This window comes from Pseudophryne corroboree, chromosome 1 (genome assembly GCF_028390025.1).
Source record: "Pseudophryne corroboree isolate aPseCor3 chromosome 1, aPseCor3.hap2, whole genome shotgun sequence".
Lineage (NCBI taxonomy): Eukaryota > Metazoa > Chordata > Amphibia > Anura > Myobatrachidae > Pseudophryne > Pseudophryne corroboree.
In genome coordinates, this window is record NC_086444.1 from 1,039,127,534 (window position 1) to 1,039,147,222 (window position 19,689).

General features: G+C 41.3%; 1 protein-coding gene across 7 annotated transcripts in view; it reads right to left on the reverse strand.

The window, feature by feature from the left end:
- FAT1 (FAT atypical cadherin 1) overlaps nucleotides 1–19,689 on the reverse strand; it is a 325,756-nt gene that overhangs the window by 113,323 nt on the left and 192,744 nt on the right. For 5 of the 7 annotated variants that reach the window (XR_010177511.1, XM_063920802.1, XM_063920805.1 and 2 more), the window contains exons 5-8: nucleotides 13,367–13,696; nucleotides 11,384–11,594; nucleotides 6,142–6,210; nucleotides 5,028–5,167 (exon numbers count right to left, since the gene is read on the reverse strand). Coding sequence is in view for 6 of the 7 variants with exons in the window: in XM_063920802.1 (XP_063776872.1) it covers nucleotides 5,028–5,167; nucleotides 6,142–6,210; nucleotides 11,384–11,594; nucleotides 13,367–13,696 (750 nt within the window). In the remaining variant the exon portion in view is untranslated. The remainder of the gene's footprint in view (nucleotides 1–5,027; nucleotides 5,168–6,141; nucleotides 6,211–11,383; nucleotides 11,595–13,366; nucleotides 13,697–19,689) is intronic. The other 2 variants (XM_063920806.1, XM_063920804.1) reach the window with 1 other exon arrangement.

Here is a 19,689-nt window from a genome sequence, read left to right on the forward strand (position 1 = left end):
GTGCCTTGGCACTCAGTTGGGAACCACTGACCTAAAACCACAGTGGGTAGGACAGGTAAAAAGCTGTATCCACAACCGCATTGAAAAAGCCATTTGTTCAACAAACCGTGAACTGGCCCCAGGATGGAATACATTAGGAGGTACAGGATGATTAAGCAGTTCCGAGAGCATGAAGTCAAAGTTCAAGCAGTCAATTGGTTTCAACAAGTAAAAATGCAATTAGAGCTACTCTGTGGGCAGTAACGTTTTTAATTTATAATACAGACTGTAGAGTGGGGCTGAGATGTGTGTATTTTCTTCTTGTCTCTTACACAACACTCCAGTGACCCTGCATGCCCTTCTATAGTCAGTGAGTCTCAGCCTCCATTCTGCGCTTCAGAGGTTTGTACAAATAACTCAAAATGCCAAGGAAAGACTAACCAGGGGATTATTTTACTCAAAACAGCAGTGCTTGAAAAGATGTGTTATTGTCTCGGACACCATGGCAGCAGTGCTAAATTCAGCCAGGAAGAGCTGCGCTGACTCAACCAGCTCTCTGTAGGCTGCAGTCAGCACACACAGAAAGCTCTGAATGGCATAATGAGACTATGAAGCAGCACAAACAAAGGAGGTAAAAGCACTGGAACACTTGGGGGTTACTTAAAAGTGTTCTGATGTTAAATCAGGTCAAAAAGTCACACGCCTGACAACAAAAATACAGCAACAAAAAATTGCCACGAAATAATAAATGGCGACAGTTATTAACACAGAGAGATCACATTTTGATTTTGTCCCAAGGATTTTAACAGTGCCCCTCAGCCTGAGAGCAGCATTTTCCCATTAGGATGCTATAGATAGATAGATAGATAGATAGATAGATAGATAGATAGATAGATAGATAGATAGATAGATAGATAGATCACTAGGACATCTGCCATTGGAGTTTGCGATCTAAGAGAAAATGTGGAAGAACACGGTGTAAGATGAAGGAATGGAGATTCAGATAAAACTGCATTAAATACATATTAGCTACATTGTGCATTTGTTTTTCAACAATTATTTTATTTATTAACGATTTACTTGCTATAATGTTCTCTAATGCAGTAATCTGGTACAGGTGTTAAAACAAATGTGTTTGAGTCCCCTGTCGTAAGAAAGGTGTATCATCTGAAACAAAGGGAAACCTAATTATTGAGGTAATAATACATAGGGGGATACTCAATTAGCATTTTTTAGGCAAATTTTTTTTTTTTTTGCCCTTTCCGATTATTTCCTTTTTTTTTTTTTTTTTTGTCCCCGAAAAGTTTTATTTTCAGGTGAAAATAATCTGGCATAAATTCCTGGACCTATGTGTTTTCGCAAAAAAACTAAAACAGGGCTGATAGGGCTGGCTATCTGGTTTTGTTTTTTTCGCATCTGTGTTACGCAAAAAGGAATCCCTGATGACTGGCGGCATAGGGGGGCAATTAGCCACAGTAAATTACCTCAGCTAATTGCATATCCCTCTAAATCTCATACTTATACTGGAATGGGATTGTAGCACCAGTGGCATACAAACACAGGCCAAGTACAGCTGAGGCATGTTTGTACAATTGTGAACTAATGCAGGATGGCCCACAGATATAAAGATGTATCTTCTGTTGGCTGATGGAGGGGTGCAAATGCATGATAACAGTTGCAAGCACTAGCGAACTGCTTGGCTGATTGTGCATGTACAGATGTGTCCACCTACATCTATCCTCCCTGCACGTTAAACAGCCCTTCTAGTCATGCTATGCCGTGGCATGACTTGGTAGCGCTCAACGTCTTTTCATGCAACTTTTTTCATTTTGTATTCACAAAATGATGCGAAAAGGACGCACAAACAGCTTTTGCTGATTAAAATGATATGCAGCATGCCTATTTTCGGTGTGTGACCGCAGCTGTATCTGCATAAGAACTGCTACATTACAGTGTTTACCTAGCATCCTGTATGCAGAACAGGCACGGTCGCACACAGAATATAGGCACGCCTCATATAATTTTAATCAGCAGAGTCTGCTTATGCGTCACATTCACATAGTGATGCGAATAAGATGCATTTTCAGAAAGAAAAAAAAAAAGACACCCGACGTTAACGAGTTGCACAGGACCTGTCAGCTCACTCACGCCAGGCATCTCCCGCTGCGTAGCGTATTGAGGCAAGATGTAAGAGGACACATCTTTACTATTGACGCTGAGAGGGTCTTTCTTGGTTGCATGTACATATAATTTTTTTTAGAGTGTGTGTGTTTTAGCAAATTCTTTTCCGTATATTATCTACATGACATGGTTTTGTTTTGAAATTTTAACGAAACCTTATCACTAATACATATTTCACAAGCAAAACAAATAGTTAAAAACATGGGTGTAAGTGTATGAGATCAGATACAAACCTAACATAAGTATAATATACTACTGGTGCAGAGTAGCATGAACCTTGCGATCGCTGCAAAGAGACATATGCATGCAATTGTGGGGGGTTTTACAGAGCGTATTTGATGACTGCGATTTGTACCACATTCTTCATCAGACCCATAATATCTATAATATGGATGAAACTGAAGTTCTCGTGTAAGTTGGAAATTAATGGTTGCTTCTCTTCAATTCAGTAAGTGACCATCTACAAATTAACAAGTCTTAGTAAATAAATTAAGAGAGATTAAATAAAGTTTGAAATGACCCCGTAGGAGGTCAGAGGAGGAAGTCATCTCTTCTGGGAGAGATCATTCCCCATGAACATCTCATTTATATTACATTAGAGGTTCATGGGCCAGGGAAACCCAGATGTGACTGTGAACAGACCTGTCCAAGTAGGAGACTGGATCTCCTCTCTGGGACATTAGGTGTTCAGTGGACGCACTGAATCACTGGAGTGACACAGCACAGCAAGTGACAAATGGGATCTTTTATCTCCCAAAATGAAAATGTTCCTTTGGGGTGGAATTAGGCTTTAAACTTTTGCTGTCCGGTTAACAATTTTTTTAGGGATGCCATACAGAATTACTACTGCTGAATATGTGACTGGCAGGAGTGGCTTGTTTGGTGTGAAATCTAAACCAGACTGTCCGGGATAAGCAATTATAAAAGTGAAACCATGTGGATGGAATCGCACTGTAATAACTTTGGGCAGGAACAGTACAGAGCGCTGTGGCAGAGACTTCCCAGGCAAGTGCTTATATTTCCAAAACTGGAATTAAATTCAACTGACAGCAATCTGTGTTTATCCTTTGTATACACCAAACAGAGGATGACCCTCCTTAGGGCACATCTATGCTAAGATAACACACATAAGCAGCATACACACGGTGCAATATGAACTACTGATATGGACTATAGAGTCTATATAGTCCATATTGGTAGAAAACATAGTACATATCGCACCGTGTGTAAACAGCTTACAATGCTGATATGCGCTCCCGGGGGATCGGTATCCCAGGAAAAAATAGACTGTGCAGGCAGCTCAATTTTGACTAGAATCTACAATGAGATATTTCTAGTATAGTTAAAATCGTCCATAGCCAAAAATTGCATTGTGTGTATTATAGTCAATATTGGTGGTTCTGGGCTATGGGGAGTTCAAGAGAAATCACATAGTCAAAATTGTCCATAGCTAGAATCACACAGTGTGTAGGCCCCTTTAACCAAATTATATATTTGGATTTAAACAGTAATAGAATTACCAAACTATATACTTCCCCAAATCTAGTGGAAATTCTAAAAACAGCAAACTTGTGCTTTTCCCCAAATGTCCTGCTGTCTGACTACAATGTACACCGATACACACAGGAGACCACCTAGTGTGCATTTCAAAGAACGTGTTTCTTATAGGCCCTACACACTGGGCGATATTACTGAATGATATGAACGATCTCGTTCATTAATGAACGAGATAACGTTCATATCTTTCAGTGTGGAGGCACCAGCGATGAACAATGCACGGCCCCGCGCTCGTTCATCGCTGGTGCCCCGTCGCTTGTGCATGCAGGCCAATATGGACGATCTCATCCATATTGGCCTGCACTGCTAGGGAGCCGGGAGACGGGGGGAGTGAAGAAACTTCACTCCCCACGTCACTGCCCCCCCCACCGCGGGTCGCCCGTCGGCCATATCCGCCGTCGGGCAGCTCGGCGGTGGATCGCATAGTGTGGAGGGCCCTTTAGATAACATGAAGCCTTCACTGATTCAAGAACACAGTAATTAACATATGACTTTCTGTATCACAATGCACCCTCGGGACGCATAAATCAGCTTCAGTTCTCCTTCCTGTATAAGCCCACGACCAGACTCCCATTGGCTAGTTACACAGGAGTCTGGGAGGCTTATACTGGGAGGAGCTGAGTGCTGCAGCGGCGGCTGTGAAACACATAGCGCTGCTAATCCCGGGGGCCATCACATAGTTTTATTAGAAGTCACAACTGTAAGTGAATACAGTAGTTATGCCTCTGCCTCCAATGGTGACACCAAAATGGAGACTCCTCCTCAGTGACAGGAGTTGGATGTTGCACTGTAACATTATGTGCAGCACTTGGATCCTGTTACAGTATAGGAGCAAGCAGAGCAGTCAAACAAGTCTTCGGGGGCAGCCCAGCATTTCCGGTGAGGCCATGCCCCCTCCCCATGAGGCCATGCCCACTTTTTGTTAGCACATGCGGGGGAGCCTTGCCTGAACACCTCAGAGGTTTTATACTCCAAAGTCTTAGGAGGATACCAGGTACAGCCCCAGCAGTCATTACCAGCTGGGAAAGTGTTAATAGACTGACAGCATTCTTCTGAAGTGCGTGTAGCTGTCCTCAATGGCAACAATTCTCTGTTCTGTATAAATTTCTTCTAAAGTTTATTTGACTGGACTTAAAATACTTTGGTGCACATCCCCCAATAACTCTGTCTATCTGCATTAACCTCTCTTAGTCACTGCACATAACTATGAAAGCAAAACAATTTTAAGCTAGTATGATATAGAACACGGGTTATATAGCTACAAGCTCACCAAAATTCCTTTTAAAACACTTCATTAGCAATTCAATTACCTGTGTACTGATAGATCTTGTCCCATCTGTTGCCTCCACTGTCAAGTTGTAATTAGATTTCTGTTCTGCATCGAGAGGTCTCGCAACAATGATGGTTCCTGTGCCCTTGTCTACATCAAACCTGCTGTCGTAGTTTCCACCTGGTTAAAATGAGTGAGAAGTTTCTAAATAAGTATTTACATCTGCTGTAGAGGAAATCTAGAACACAAGATCACCAGAGGCCACGTTACAACACGAATTAAAGAGCGTAGACAGGAAGTTTGGAACAGAATTACAATGGTTGAGAAGACTACAGAACAGCAGCAACATGTAAACTCTACATTGATACAATCTATGTAATGAAATAAGTGAAGGGAAAAAAAAATGACGCAAGTGTTGCAAATGCACAAATACTGTCACACTGTAACAGGTGGAGACAACGTGTCTCTTTAGCTGTATTGATGCTCACTCTGCCAGGTACTGATTCTGGGAGTTTCAGTCTAACAGCAGCGAAAGAGCCAGAAGCTGCCTACCTGGGCACTAACACACCAAATGCCAACCTGAATTGGATTGATATAGGGGTGTATACAGAGGTTCATTCTGCAAGTAATTGACTGACTATATATGTATATAAATCACCCGGCTCTTATCTGCAGTCACTTAAAGTACCTATATTAGCATCACGCTCATAATCATCAGCTGACATTCAACATAAAAATGATGTATTGCTATGCAGATTTAGACAACTATTTTGTCAAACCAAATCACAGCTCATTGCAGACAACTGATCGTGACTTTTTAGATGGAAGACTGTTACAATTTTATAATTAGCTGTCATATAATGAGAGCCACTAGCTAATGCTTATGCCCTAATTACTCCAATATCAATCTTTCAGAAAGCCAGCGGTAAAGTACATACATTTGTCCTTGAAAAAAAAAAAAAAAGAAACCGAAAATAAAAAAAATTAAAAAAAAAAAACACAGAAAGACATAAAAAGCTCTTTGGCTAAATTCGGCCACCAGTAATGAGAAAAGAAAAACAAAATACAAGCACATAATCCAAAACAAATGTTTGGTCTACAGTAATGGGTCTAGAACAAGCTACTGAAATAAAAGATCCTGCTGTAGCAGATACCTTCTGCTACACAGCTTGGGTCACAAGCCATCTGAAGGATGTAAAATACTTCGCTAGATAGGTCATCTCCTGGCAGCGCTCACAGTAAAGATAGAACAGACACAGAAAGACAAGGAAACGTCAAAACAGCCGACCATAAGGAGCACTGCATTATGTACATGGTAATTCCTGATCAGCAGGCAGATGTGTCAGTGAATCACCAATGCCTAATGTTTTCATCATGGCACATCTCTGCCACCTACACCAACAGTGAGGGACAGAATGGAAACACTCAGGAAGGGGCACACTATAGAAATCTGCTAGAGGCTTGTTCATATTATTGGTGGATTGTATAAATGATATTACTGATCCTAATCAGGATGCCCAAACCCCATAAATGTGACGCATGATGTAAAATCAAGCTAAAGAGCCTTAAACAATGCGTGACACGACCTATGGCTGATGCTTGTTGTTTGCTTACAGTACGCTCACCCCTATATCCCTATGCTTGGTTTGCTACTCGTCATCACGTACACCAGGTTTGGCGCTCACTATTACCTTGCCATTTATAGAGGATTAGGTGGTCCTTTTTTCACAGGTGGCAGCATAAGTGACTAATATTGCGCCTTGGGACAATTTTTTTACATTTATTTTGATTATCACGTACATCAGCCTATGCTATGTGCAAATCATACATACAGAAAGAGGCATGCGTGCGTACAGGGCTCGCCACACCTCACATACAGCACATCCTTGTATTGCGGTACTGTCACTCAGCCCGGCACATTAACATCTGGAACAGTGCAGTCTGACAATCCATGTGTGTGGTCACATTGTGTTTGTCCCAAGTCCCTGCACCACAGCATCAGTCTGTACCATAATCCTCTTTATAAGGGATGTAGATAACTTGTCGTCAATGAGAAATGGGGACAGCGTTATGTAGAACCTAGCATGCAGACGGTAAAGCCACATGTTTAACGTTCTACAGCTGACCTGGTAACAATGCGGTCTACTGCATGACTACAATGTCGGCATGCCGAGTTTGACATAACATTGCCCCTCTTCTCATTGTCAGCATTCTACATGTCAATAGTGCATACCCATCACCCTCTACAGAAGTTGTGTTAGTTTGTTGTGTAATAGTGTTAATATCAATAACGGTTCTTTTTTGTGGTTTAAGCAAAGGTATCATTATGTAAAAGCTCAGGATGATGATTAAGCAGGAGAGCAGAGTACAGATACAAAGCATTTACAGACAACTAATTCATAGAAATCAGAGCAAACAATCTAATAAACTAAAGCCATAAATGTTATCTAGAGCGACACTGAACTTTCTGAAATTACCATACACTTAAAAGGACAACAAAAATCAAACTGAATATATTGCATTTCACATATAATATGTTTTCATCTACATACCACTACTCATTATTATTTTTTTAACTAATGTATCTTATATTGTGCAGTCAGAACTTGTACAGTTTTATGCAAATATAACTGCTTGATTCAGAGTTCAGATGGGGACCGTTCTGCAACACGATGTACAGCTTAATGAGATGATGCGAGACATCCTCTGATAACTGACAGCATGCAGCAGGCGGCTTCCCAAGCTGAACGGAGAACATGGCAGTGAGAGCAAGCCCTGGGATGTGACAGCTCCGGAGCCATTGCCTAAAAGCTCGCGCTTCCAAAACCCGGACACCAAGTAGGAGATAAAAGAACTTGTCACAAATACTTGCATAATGAATTAAACACACATTAACCAGGGTATTGTAATTACAGTGAGCAACATATATTTGCAATTTATAAAACAGCAGTTAACAAATAAATCTTTCTGAAACGGTGCATAATTACACAACATCTGGAGGGATTAAAAGAAAGTCGAGAATCAACAGATGGATGGGGCAACCTTTGCTGCACACGTAAACATGAATGAAAACACAGAGCTAAAGATGCAACATTACAGATGTTAAAATATGGAATTGTTTATCAAAGCTTTCTCTTTCTGCGCGGATATTCCAGCTATGCCATCACCTTACAATTTTGTTACCAGGCAGCTTTTTGGAGTGTGTGTAAATGTCACTGCCATTTTAAAAATCGCTAACCTTTCATTTTCTGACATATTGCAAAGCAACATATGAAGGAGTATAATCTGACACCAGCACAGAGTAACTCAACCAAAGCCAGAAAAGCCGCGCTATTAACAAACTTACTTTTTTTTTTTCAATTACATTTTTTCTTTTAAAATATATGTTTTTAATGTGTTCTGTTCTAGGCCTTTACGTTTCTCCTAAAACAACCATCATTTTCACACAGATATGGAAATGGTTTAGTGTTTAAAGAAAGACATTAAAGGTCATTTGGACCAGCATTGCGTTTGTTTGTTTGTTTGTTTGTTTGTTTGTGTGTGCGCAATGTGCCCGTTTGGTAGCACCATGCATTATAATGCGTCATTGGACCTGCACTTGGAAACGGGGGTTATGTATATACTTTTGGAAATGCACCTGAAGATGCACCTAGCACCGTGCATTATAATGTGTCATTGGACCAGCACTTGTAAACCGGGGTTATGTATGGAGTTTTGGAAATGCATCTGAAGATACACCTAGCACTGTACATTATAATGTGTCATTGGACCTGCACTTGTAAATGGGGGTTATGTATGGACTTTTGGAAATGCACCTGAAGATGCACCTAGCACCGTGCATTATAATGTGTCATTGGACTTGCACTTGTAAAAGGGAATTATGTATTGAGTTTTGGAAATGCACCTGAAAGTGCACCTAATTGAGGGAGCAGAGATGACACAGTAAAACTTACTGCTGCTGTAGGACCAGTCATTCGTTATTATAAACGCTCATGGTATATTCGTTATTATTCGTTATTATAAACGCTCATATAATAAGGAATAAATGTTAATGATAGACTGTTCAGCTGAGCTCTATTTATGAGAGGGAATATCGTAATAGTCTTATTGCGTGTTTCACTTTTACACATTTTTATGTTTTTGATTGCATTGATTGAAATATCATTTAAAATGTGTATGTCTATGCTCGATGTGCTCAGAAAGTGCATGGGGTGACCTCCAAGCATAAATTCTTATTGGAGAGAGAAACATGCTGTGTGCCGTTCTGGAAAATAGGGAACAACCCCTATGTACTCCTTATGTCTGGTTTAAGTAATCCTGTCCAACAAAATTAAATCCCATTTGTGCATCCTAAGAGCATTCACTCTGAGATGTCAGCTCTGTTCCACTAGACGCTACTATTTCACCTGCCCAGTGCTCACAGTCAGATAAATCTAGACCTCACTCTTGTACTTTGTAATGACCCCTGCCTGGCCTGCATCAACCAGTGCACAGATTGCCCTTTGCATACAGTGCTTTCTCTCACTCTGCAACCTTGTGTCATATGTGTGCTGCATCAGTCACTAAAGTAACGCACACTGCGTTGTATGGATGCAGCTTGCCCTGGGAAACTGTAACTACGATTTAGAGGCAGCTTAAGGTTTTATTCAGCTTTGAGGCTTACACTCAGGACATTACCAGATTCACCAACGCATCAGTACCCGACGCAATGACCCAAACCCAAAACATAAAAGCAATACACAGATTTAGAAAAATGGTTGGAAAAATACAACCATTGTCCCCTATGAAAGCCGCACTGAATAATGCAAAGCGGGGAACATTTACACAAATGATAATGTAGAGTTAAGTAGGTTAAATAATCTAACATCTCACAGACAGGTACAGATACTCCAAAAGCTGCAGTCAGCTCAATATGTCTGTTCTAATCATTGATACCAGTCTTGTGAGATTAAGAAAAGTGCAATTACCATGTCATCTTATAGAAACACTCTATGCAGAAACTTTATGAAATAACGTTACAGTTCAGCTTTTTATCATCTTTTGATAAGCTCTCCGAACCCCATTATATCTTTCAGCAAGCACTGGGAGTGAATACGCGGAGAAGAAACGGATCTCATAGCTTTTCATTAGATGACATATGGCTGGAATCTAAACTATCAACAGAAATTCCAATTCTAACTGAATTAGCGAGGGAATGTATTTCATGGAGGCAATAAAAGAGGTAACCTTGAATGTGCTGTATATTGCTGCAGATACCCCCTCAGGCTGGGCTTTCATTTAGTTACAGCACTGCCTTCAGCAGCATTACCACGTCAACGCCAAACCTTTGTGATCATTTACTGACAATGTATTAAAATCCAACCAGCAGCTGGGAATGTGGCAGCATGCACAGAAATGATAAGATGTCTGTATATGGTAACAGTAGGAGGCAACACTTCTTAATAAGTGCATAAAACAAGTGGTGAATATTTTAACATGACCTACAGCAATTTCTGAAGGGGATATATTTTTCGTATAAAACAAATGTTTAGTGGGAAATTTTGATATTAGGGGAGAGTTATCAAATCTTTGTGAGAGATCTTCTATCATTTATCTAGCAGAGACTTTCAAATAACAGTTGGAGACGGAGTGTCTCTCTCTCCAAGGCTTGAGACATCTGTTTTTAAGGGATCTATTCAATTGAAGTTGGAATTGCCGTCAAGTCGGAAAGACTGCAGTTTCCGACATTTTTGACCTATTCAATGGAGCTTCCATTTTTTAGACTTGTCGGAAAACACGTGGATTGGCGGATTAGCCGCGGATCCACGTGTTTTGTCGAATTAGCGGGCAATTCAGACAATTTTTTGGCCCGTTTTCAACAATGCTGATCCGACGGCATTGTCGGAAACGGGCAAAACCTGTTGGAATTGCCCGCTACTTGAATACTGCACTGTCGGATCCTCTCCGTCAGAGAGGATCTCACATACATTGAATAGACCCCTAAAGCTGCATACACACTTACCAATATAGTAAACGACATCGCTCATTTTCCCCCTCCTGAGTGATATCATTTACTATATTGCCCAGTGTGTATGCAGCTTACGATGACTGAAGCGGGTCATCACTGTGCGATATCGCACTGTGTGTATGCCCACTGTCGGGCGGCCCGTGCTGTTACACACTGGGCGATATCGCTCACAGAGCACATCGCCTAGTGGGTACCCACTTTAAGTCTTTCACCCATCAAAACTGGAACACTGCACTGTGCTGTAAAGTAATATGACATAACTATTGGCAACCACATACTAGATAAAAAGTTTTCTAAGTTTAAAAAACATTTAATGCTATTCAACAATTTACACAAACTTTCAAGCGGAGTACTACTTGCACTTGTCTGAAATAATTGTACATTCTTACCGGTAATGTCAAACCACATTGGCGAGCCCATAGGTTGCGCAGATATCACGCCAATCATATGAGCTACAGGATCAGTTTCCATCACAGTGAAGGTGAAAAATGGTTCTTCAAAGGCAATTGGTTCCATCAACTGTGTTGGCTTTGCAATCCATTCTATATGTAATCGAGTGCTGGATGACTTCTGAGGTCTCCCGTTATCAACAGCTTTAATCTATAAGAGTGTAATAAAGCATATAAATCAAAAGAGCACCAATCAATAACTGCAACACGGATATAAAGATAATTAATATTTATGCTGAAGAACGTGCCTGATATCCTGCTGAATGTCTTCCACTGAATGCGCAGTGATGGCTGCAGTATTATTCCACACATGAGTAACCTCAAACTAAGCATGTTGTCTACATAAAATAGATGAATTGACACATAAAAGATGGAACTCTAGCTTTTATTCTCCAGGCATACTTATCTGTGTTGCCCTTAGGCCTACTACAGGATACAGCCGATCTTCGGAACAAATACAAGTGTGGCGTAGGCAGTGATCTGAGCTCATCTGCGTCACACATTTTGTAAAATGTTGTACATTTTTTTTTATTGTTATTATTTTTCTATTTTTTTTTTTACCTGCACAGACCTTGGTGTGAATTATATTTTTGTTTTTATGTTCCACAGTACTCTAAAATGTGTAGCTCTGCAATAGGTATACTATGGTTACAATTGTATGTGGATACAAATAAAGGCACGGTCCTACAGATTTACATACCTGTATTATTAAAATGAAATTAAAAGGGTGCATGCTACAATGTTAGTGAATACATTTTAATTTACCCTTTTTAACCGTCAGCATATGGTTTATAAATGCTCCATTGTCCTGAATACATTTCTCCTTTAGTATCTGTTAAGGTGTCCACGCATGGGCTAATCCTGTGGTTTAACATGTGGTGGTGAAATCAGGGGCGATCCAGCCAACATCCCTCGGTTTGAGCAGCCAGATTATTCTGGCTTCTTTGCAGCCAGATGGTGTCATGGAAAGATAAGTGTAAACACAGGCCAATAGTAGTCACCTTCCAACCCCATATCCTGCTATGCCGGATAATAAAATTAACGAAAATTATGTGCTCATAATCCAGCATCAAGGTCATTTAGGGTCTGCACATTCCTCTAGTGGTGCACCTTGTCTTGACAGACATGGACCACAGGATGAGAAGACATTCTTTCAATTCAAATGATACAAAATACAGAAATGATATACTGTTTAACAGGTAGTTGGGTAGTGAAGACCGTCGCTGGGGATCCCACTGGTCAGCATACCGACCCCGGGAAAATGGCAGCAGAATGCTGGCGGGGGAGGGAGCGCAAGCGCAAAGGAGCACCTTGCAGGTTCGCTGCGCTTGCCACAGGTTCTATTGCCACTCTATGGGTGTCGTGGACATAGTCCCTGCAAATACAGGGGACAGTCCCTGTAAATCGGCATGCAGACTGTCGGGCTAGTGAATGATTGTGAACCCGGCGTCGTCATGGTGACCGCCGGGATCCTGGGCGCCGGTCACATGACCGGATCCCATTTTAATGAAAGATGTCTCTTTTTAAAATAAGACATGCTGAACAGACGTAGTTAATACTTAGTTATTTCAGTTTAAACTCAGTAAAACACAGGTTCTGCCAAGAAGTACTATTGAAATGATGGTATACTTGCTATATAACCACTTAACTGGCATGGTCAGATCACATGCGACCATGCCGCCCCCTAGTTTTTGACAAGAGATCCTTTCTGCAGATGTGCATAATATTATATTTAAATGTTTTCAAAAATACTTTTTAAACTATATTAAATGAAACCTTAAAAAAAAAACCTATGTTATAAACGTTTTTGAATGGAAAAATCGTCAGTTAAGTGGTTAATTCACTGCATCTGTAATGATTAGATACTACAATTTTGAAAATAGACCTATATAGATATATTTGTAGACTCAGAACTGAACTCACTGTAATAATGTCATATTCTCCAGCACTAGAGGACTTCTTGGAGGAAACGACCCCAGTTTTAGGTTCAATGAAGAATTTGCCATGCTCGTCTCCATCTTCAATGCTGTATGAAATTTCTGCATTAGGTCCGTCATCCTTATCTACAGCAATGACTCTGTAGATTGGGTCTCTCTTGGCGTTTTTCTCCCGCTCTACCTTTTCACGTTCGGGAAGCTGGATCTTGTAAAATTTTTGCAGAAAGTGGGGTTTATTGTCATTTTCATCCAGGACCTTTGCAATAACCCGGCAGACAGTTGATTTTGGAGGATACCCATTGTCAGTAATGGTCACCTGTTCAGACAAGAACAATTTTGTTTTGTATTATATCTGGCCACACAATCCATAGAAAGATGTACACCACACACAAACATTTCCGGAATGCTTTTAAAAAGAAACACTAAGGTCAATTTGAAAGTCTTCCTAAATGTATACATAGCTTTGAGAACAAGCACAGTGTGAAATATTCCTTCAGGGTAGAACGGAATTTATTCTTCTTCAATGCAGCTAAACATTTAATCAGTTCCAGAAAGGCAAACAAATCTGTATAGAGATTTAAGTGATTGGTTGTTCAAAAAGGCTTAATCTTGGAATATTTGTCACAGCTAGCAAGCAGAAACCTGATACTTGTCAGGAAACGCTCAGTCTCATCAAGTTCCATCTGCAGAAAAGGCAAATAAAGACATACGCTGATTCTTGTGTTTTGTCATTAGCTGCTCGAGCCCTGCCAATTGCTTGCCGTTTGTTAACAGCATCTTCCCATGACTGTGTAACACATAATGTGACACACTGAGATATGAAAGAGAAAACGGATGGAATGACACTTATATAGCAGCAGCAAACAACACAGATACTTCCCGACTTACGTTCTAGAAGGGTATGTGGGAGCTGAAAACTGTGCCATGACCAAACATATGCAATTAGCATTACGTTTTACATTCGAAAGACACAGAACCTATTCTTTATTATTTCAATAAGCATTAACCTTGTGCGGGCAATACAGCCTATAATTCCAGTTATCAGCAGTAGGTGTTTTAGTTGTGCAAGCGGCAATAGATACATTTATAGGAAGACATACATAATCAGGACAGTATATATAAAATGGACTGGTATTTCACAACCCAGGAAATATCTGCATTTATTACTTTCAATAAACTAGTGAAAGCATCCAGGAAGCCTAGAGTAACGCAATGAATCACCCAATTCTGGATTTATATAAACATGCTGCAGCACAGTGCAATTATACAAACACAGAAAGTTTACTGTGATATCAAAACTACAGTGAGTCAATCCAAAACTGTTTTTTTTCAACTTTTTAAACTAAATTCAGCTTCACAGTCAGACTGTCTCCCCCTACACTCACAGAGTATATATAGGCAATAATAAACATTACTAAGCAAGACTTCTGCCGCAAGGAAAGTGGCCCTGTACAAGTGTACATAGGGCTTTTCAAAGGGTTCACTATGGTATGCCGGCGGTTGGGCTCCTGGCGACCAGCATACCGGCGCCAGGAGCCCGACCGCCGGCTTACCGACAGTGTGGCGAGCGCAAATGAGCCCCTTGCGGGCTCGCTGCGCTCGCCGCGCTACGGGCACGGTTTTATCCTCCCTTCAGGGGGGTTGTGGACCCCCACGAGGGAGAATAAGTGTCGATATGCCGGCTGTCGGGATCCCAGCGCCGGTATACTGTACGCCGGGATCCCGTCAGTCGGCATACTGATGACCACCCTTTTCAAATGGGTTGCAGTCAATATAGCGGCTGTCGGAATCCTGGCGTTCAGGATACAAATGCCGGAATCCCGACAGTCTGCATTTTACAGACAAATGGAATCCCGACACCCGCCTGGTATTCCACTCGATTGGTGGGTCCACACCACCAACCGAGTGGGAACAGAACCTGTGGCAAGCGCAGCGAGCCACCGAGCCCGATGCATGGCAAGTCCGCGAGGGGACTTGCTGCTGGGATTCCAGCAGACGGGATGCCTCTGTTGGCATAGTGACATCCAGCATCCCGTATGCCAGGATATCGTATGTACTGAGTGTGTTATGGGTATAGGGGGTCATTCCGACCCGTTTGCACGCTGCTGTTTTTCGCAGCCGTGCGAACGGGTCGGTTCTGTGCATGCACAGTGGATGCAATGCACAGGCACGTCAGTGCCCAGCGATGGCAGTCGATGGGCAACAACAAGAAGAACGAATAAAGCGATCGCTTCCGCGATCGCAAGAAGATTGACAGGAGGAAGGCATTCCGGGGCGTCAACTGACCGTTTTCTGGGAGTGGCGAGTCCAATGCAAGCGTGTCCAGGCGTTTGCAGGGCGGGTATCGGACGTCAATTCCGGGACCGGACAGGCTGAAGACATCGCAGCGGGTAAGTAACTTGAAAGCTACTTAGAAACTGCACAAAATGTTTTTGCATAGCACGGCTGCACAAGCGTTCGCAGCCTTGCTGTGCGAAAAAACCCTCCCCCATAGGCGGCATCTAGTTGATCACACGGGCAGCAAAAAGTTGCTACGTGCGATAAACTCAGAATGACCCCCATAGTTATTGGCTCAGACTTGTTTTTACAGCACATCCCACAGTCAACACCTTGGACTCTTGTCTTGTTCCATAAATCATTTCTGAACAAGTTTTGCAGTGGGGCATGGCGCATTATCTTGCTGAAAGAGGGCACTACCATCAGGGAATACCGTTGCCATGAAGCGGTGTACTTGGTATGCAACAACGTTTAGGTAGGTGGTATGTGTGAAAGAACTATCCACATGAATGTCAGGACCCAAGATTTCCCAGAAGAACATTGAACAGAGCATCACACTCCTTCCGTCAGCCAGATACTCTGAGCAAGTTCTCTAGCCATCACAATTTGGCCTCTGTCAAAGTAACTCAGATCCTTATGCTTGACCATCTCTCCTACTTCCAACACATCAACCTACAGAACTGCCAGTTCATTTGCTGACTAATATATTTCCACCCCTTGACAGGTGACATTGTTTCAAGATAATGTTATTCAAATCGCCTGTCAGCGATTTCACTGTTATGGCTTATGGGTGTATAAAAAGGGAAGTGAACTATAAATACATAAAAGGTGATTAAAAAAAATTACCTACTCAAATAAAACATTACATACAAGAGAAGCAAAGTAGTTGGTCACTGATACATTTATTAATGGAAGGTGCAAGTGGGCACCTTACCACCCAGGATAGGGTTCCTTAATAAAGAATCCTTAGGTTAAACTAGCCTCGACTAGGTCAAATATTTTCTACAGTCTATGGCCCCCGTTTCTTTATTAATTCATGAGTTCCAGAAAGAAAAAAAATAATTTTGGCAGGTGTGATCCTAAATATTTTATTCATTGTTTATTATCATATCTTGGCTAGACTCATCATCTCTAACACACAGGGTGCATTTTAGCAGTTAGACCAGAGGGTTCACAAAAAGGCTAAAATAACATGGGAAATAAATGTAAATAATAAAGTTATGCAGGATATATATTAATCTGTCGTGGCTAATGCAAAACTGATGTTAATAAGCCTTTAAACCAAAGTTTTCAATGACAAGTATCTCATCCGATGTTAAAACCTCTTTGGCTGTACGACAACGTATAGAACGGACGCCAATAATAAGCAAATACCGTATCCTATCAGGCAATGTGACATTTGAAAAAAAAGCTTTGGACATTTCTCAGTGCACATAGAGCTATTGAATCGTGAGATTGCGCCATGTGAGGAAGGTACTCTGGAATATAGAGTTCATATCTCTAAACCACAGTGCAGTAGAGGATCAAATTTCCTTGTAAACAAGGAAAAAACCCACTAACCCATCTGGTCAACATTTCAATGTTAAATTAATTTGCCAGATGCACACAACACTTGGCTGTAGCTCCTCCAATCTAAATACCACTTTGTTTCTGGGTTCCTTCCCAAAGTATTTTCAAGCTTGCCTCCATTAAACAGACAAATAGGAATAGGACCATTAAAACATTAAAGCTTGCATTACATTGTATAACAGTACTTTATAGTGCCTTTGCTGTATCATTGAGCTGGCAATAAACCGAGCTGAGCCACAAAGACCAGCTGGGTGGGTGGGTGATGGTTTGGGGGGGGAGACATAAACTAAAAATAATGAAAGAAAAATTACAATTACAGAAGAAGGAAATATCTCTCAGCACATTAACCCCAAGCGTGACAACAAGCAATATGAAAAATACAATTCATCGCTCCAGCGATACCTGTAAATAAAAATCAAGAGTGGACTGTAATCGAAATGACTCACAGAATTGAAATTCTAGTAATATTTACTATTCCTCTGTTCCTTGGTGGAAAATGCCAAAATGGTCAATCCGGTAAAGACTGGTTAGCTGAAATTTGCTTTTGGGTCTTTGTTTCTGAAAATCTACATTATAGTAAACATACTTTCTAGTGTCATTATTTGCACACCAGCGGGTGCAAATTTACCCTCACAGTGGTGGCATAAATGGGCAGCATTAAGTAACGGGCACTGTATATGACAGAGATAGGCTGGAGTGCTTTGAAGGGGAGTGTGGAGGGTATTTCAGTGCCATATAGAGAGGCACAACTAATCAGATGGAGATTGCCTGCTCCTCTCTTCACAGCAGTCTCAGTAGTGAACTGTCATCTCCAGCAGTTAGCACTTAACACAGCTTGTATGTACAACACTTTGGTACATGTAAGCGCTAGTCCTGGTGTCCTGTATCTTTCTGACAACTAATCACACAATGCTGCTTCTCTAATTCTGCCTACAGGGTGTACTTCTCTAAAGGTTCATACACACGGTGACATTCGGGCTATGTGTACTTCTCTAAAGGTTCATACACACGGTGACATTCGGGCTATGTGTACTTCTCTAAAGGTTCATACACACGGTGACATTCGGGCTATGTGTACTTCTCTAAAGGTTCATACACACGGTGACATTCGGGCTATGTGTACTTCTCTAAAGGTTCATACACACGGTGACATTCGGGCTATGTGTACTTCTCTAGAGGTTCATACACACGGTGAGATTCGGGCTATGCCCGATTCTCACTATGCGACATGAACTGTGGTCGGTATCACAAGCAATGATGACTGTGCTTGCGGTACCGATTTTGGCTAAGTGACAATTTTGACTATCTTTTACACAAGATAGTCAATATTGACTTGCCTGCACAGTCTATTTTTGCTTTCGATGCCGATCCCGCAGGACCGCACATCGGCATCGCAAGCTGTGTACCCACGGTGCAATATGCACTAACTTTCCTTACGATTTTGACTATATAGTCAAAATCATAAGAAGATTTAAGTGCATATCGCACCGTGTGTAAACACCTTTAGTCTGATTTCACTGGATCTGCATGGATCATTGTCTAGTACAATGGTTCCCAACCTCGGTCCTCAAGTACCCCCAACAGTTCATGTTTTCCAGGTCACCTAGCAGTTGAACAGGTATATTCATTACTCACTGACACACATGTGGAGCTAATTATTTCACTTGCAATCCTGTGAGGAGACCTGGAAAACATGAACTGTTGGGGGTACTTGAGGACCGAGGTTGGGAACCACTGCTCTAGTACAAGATCACTTCTTCAGTATGCAATTATTAATGGTGTGTTGTCTGAAATGTATCAAAGATTGGAGAGAGATAAAGTACCAGACAATCCTTTATAATAAAAGGCTAATGCTGCTACTCACCTCTATAGGGGGAATTTAAGTGTTTTGCGCACTTGTGCGAACAGCCGGCAGCACTGACAATACTGTTACATTACAACAAAGATAGAAACTCCTTTGTGCATCCACAACCAATTGCAGCCCTACGGACCAAAAGGAGGTTTCACCTTCTCCAAAACAAATAAGCATCAAACAGATAATGTCCCACAAAGGCGCAAAAGATTGTCTCACCCAGATCTACTATTTATTATGTGAGAGTCTGAAGGTGTATACACACGGTGCGATGTGTGCTTATGATTTTTACTATATAGTCAAAATCGTAAGAAAAGTTACCACATATCTCACCGTGTGTATACAGCTTGCGATACTGATGCGCGCTCCCACGGGGTCGGTATCGCAAGAAAAAATATAGACTGTTCAGGCATAGCAATTTTGACTACAAAGTGTACAATCTAGTTTCTAGTATAATCAAAATTGGTGGTTCTGGGCTCCGGGGAGTTATTATTATTATTATTATCCTTTATTTATATGGCGCCACAAGGGTTCCGCAGCGCCCAATTACAGAGTACATAAACAAATAATCAAACAAGAAAACAGCAACTTACAGTTGACGACAATATAGG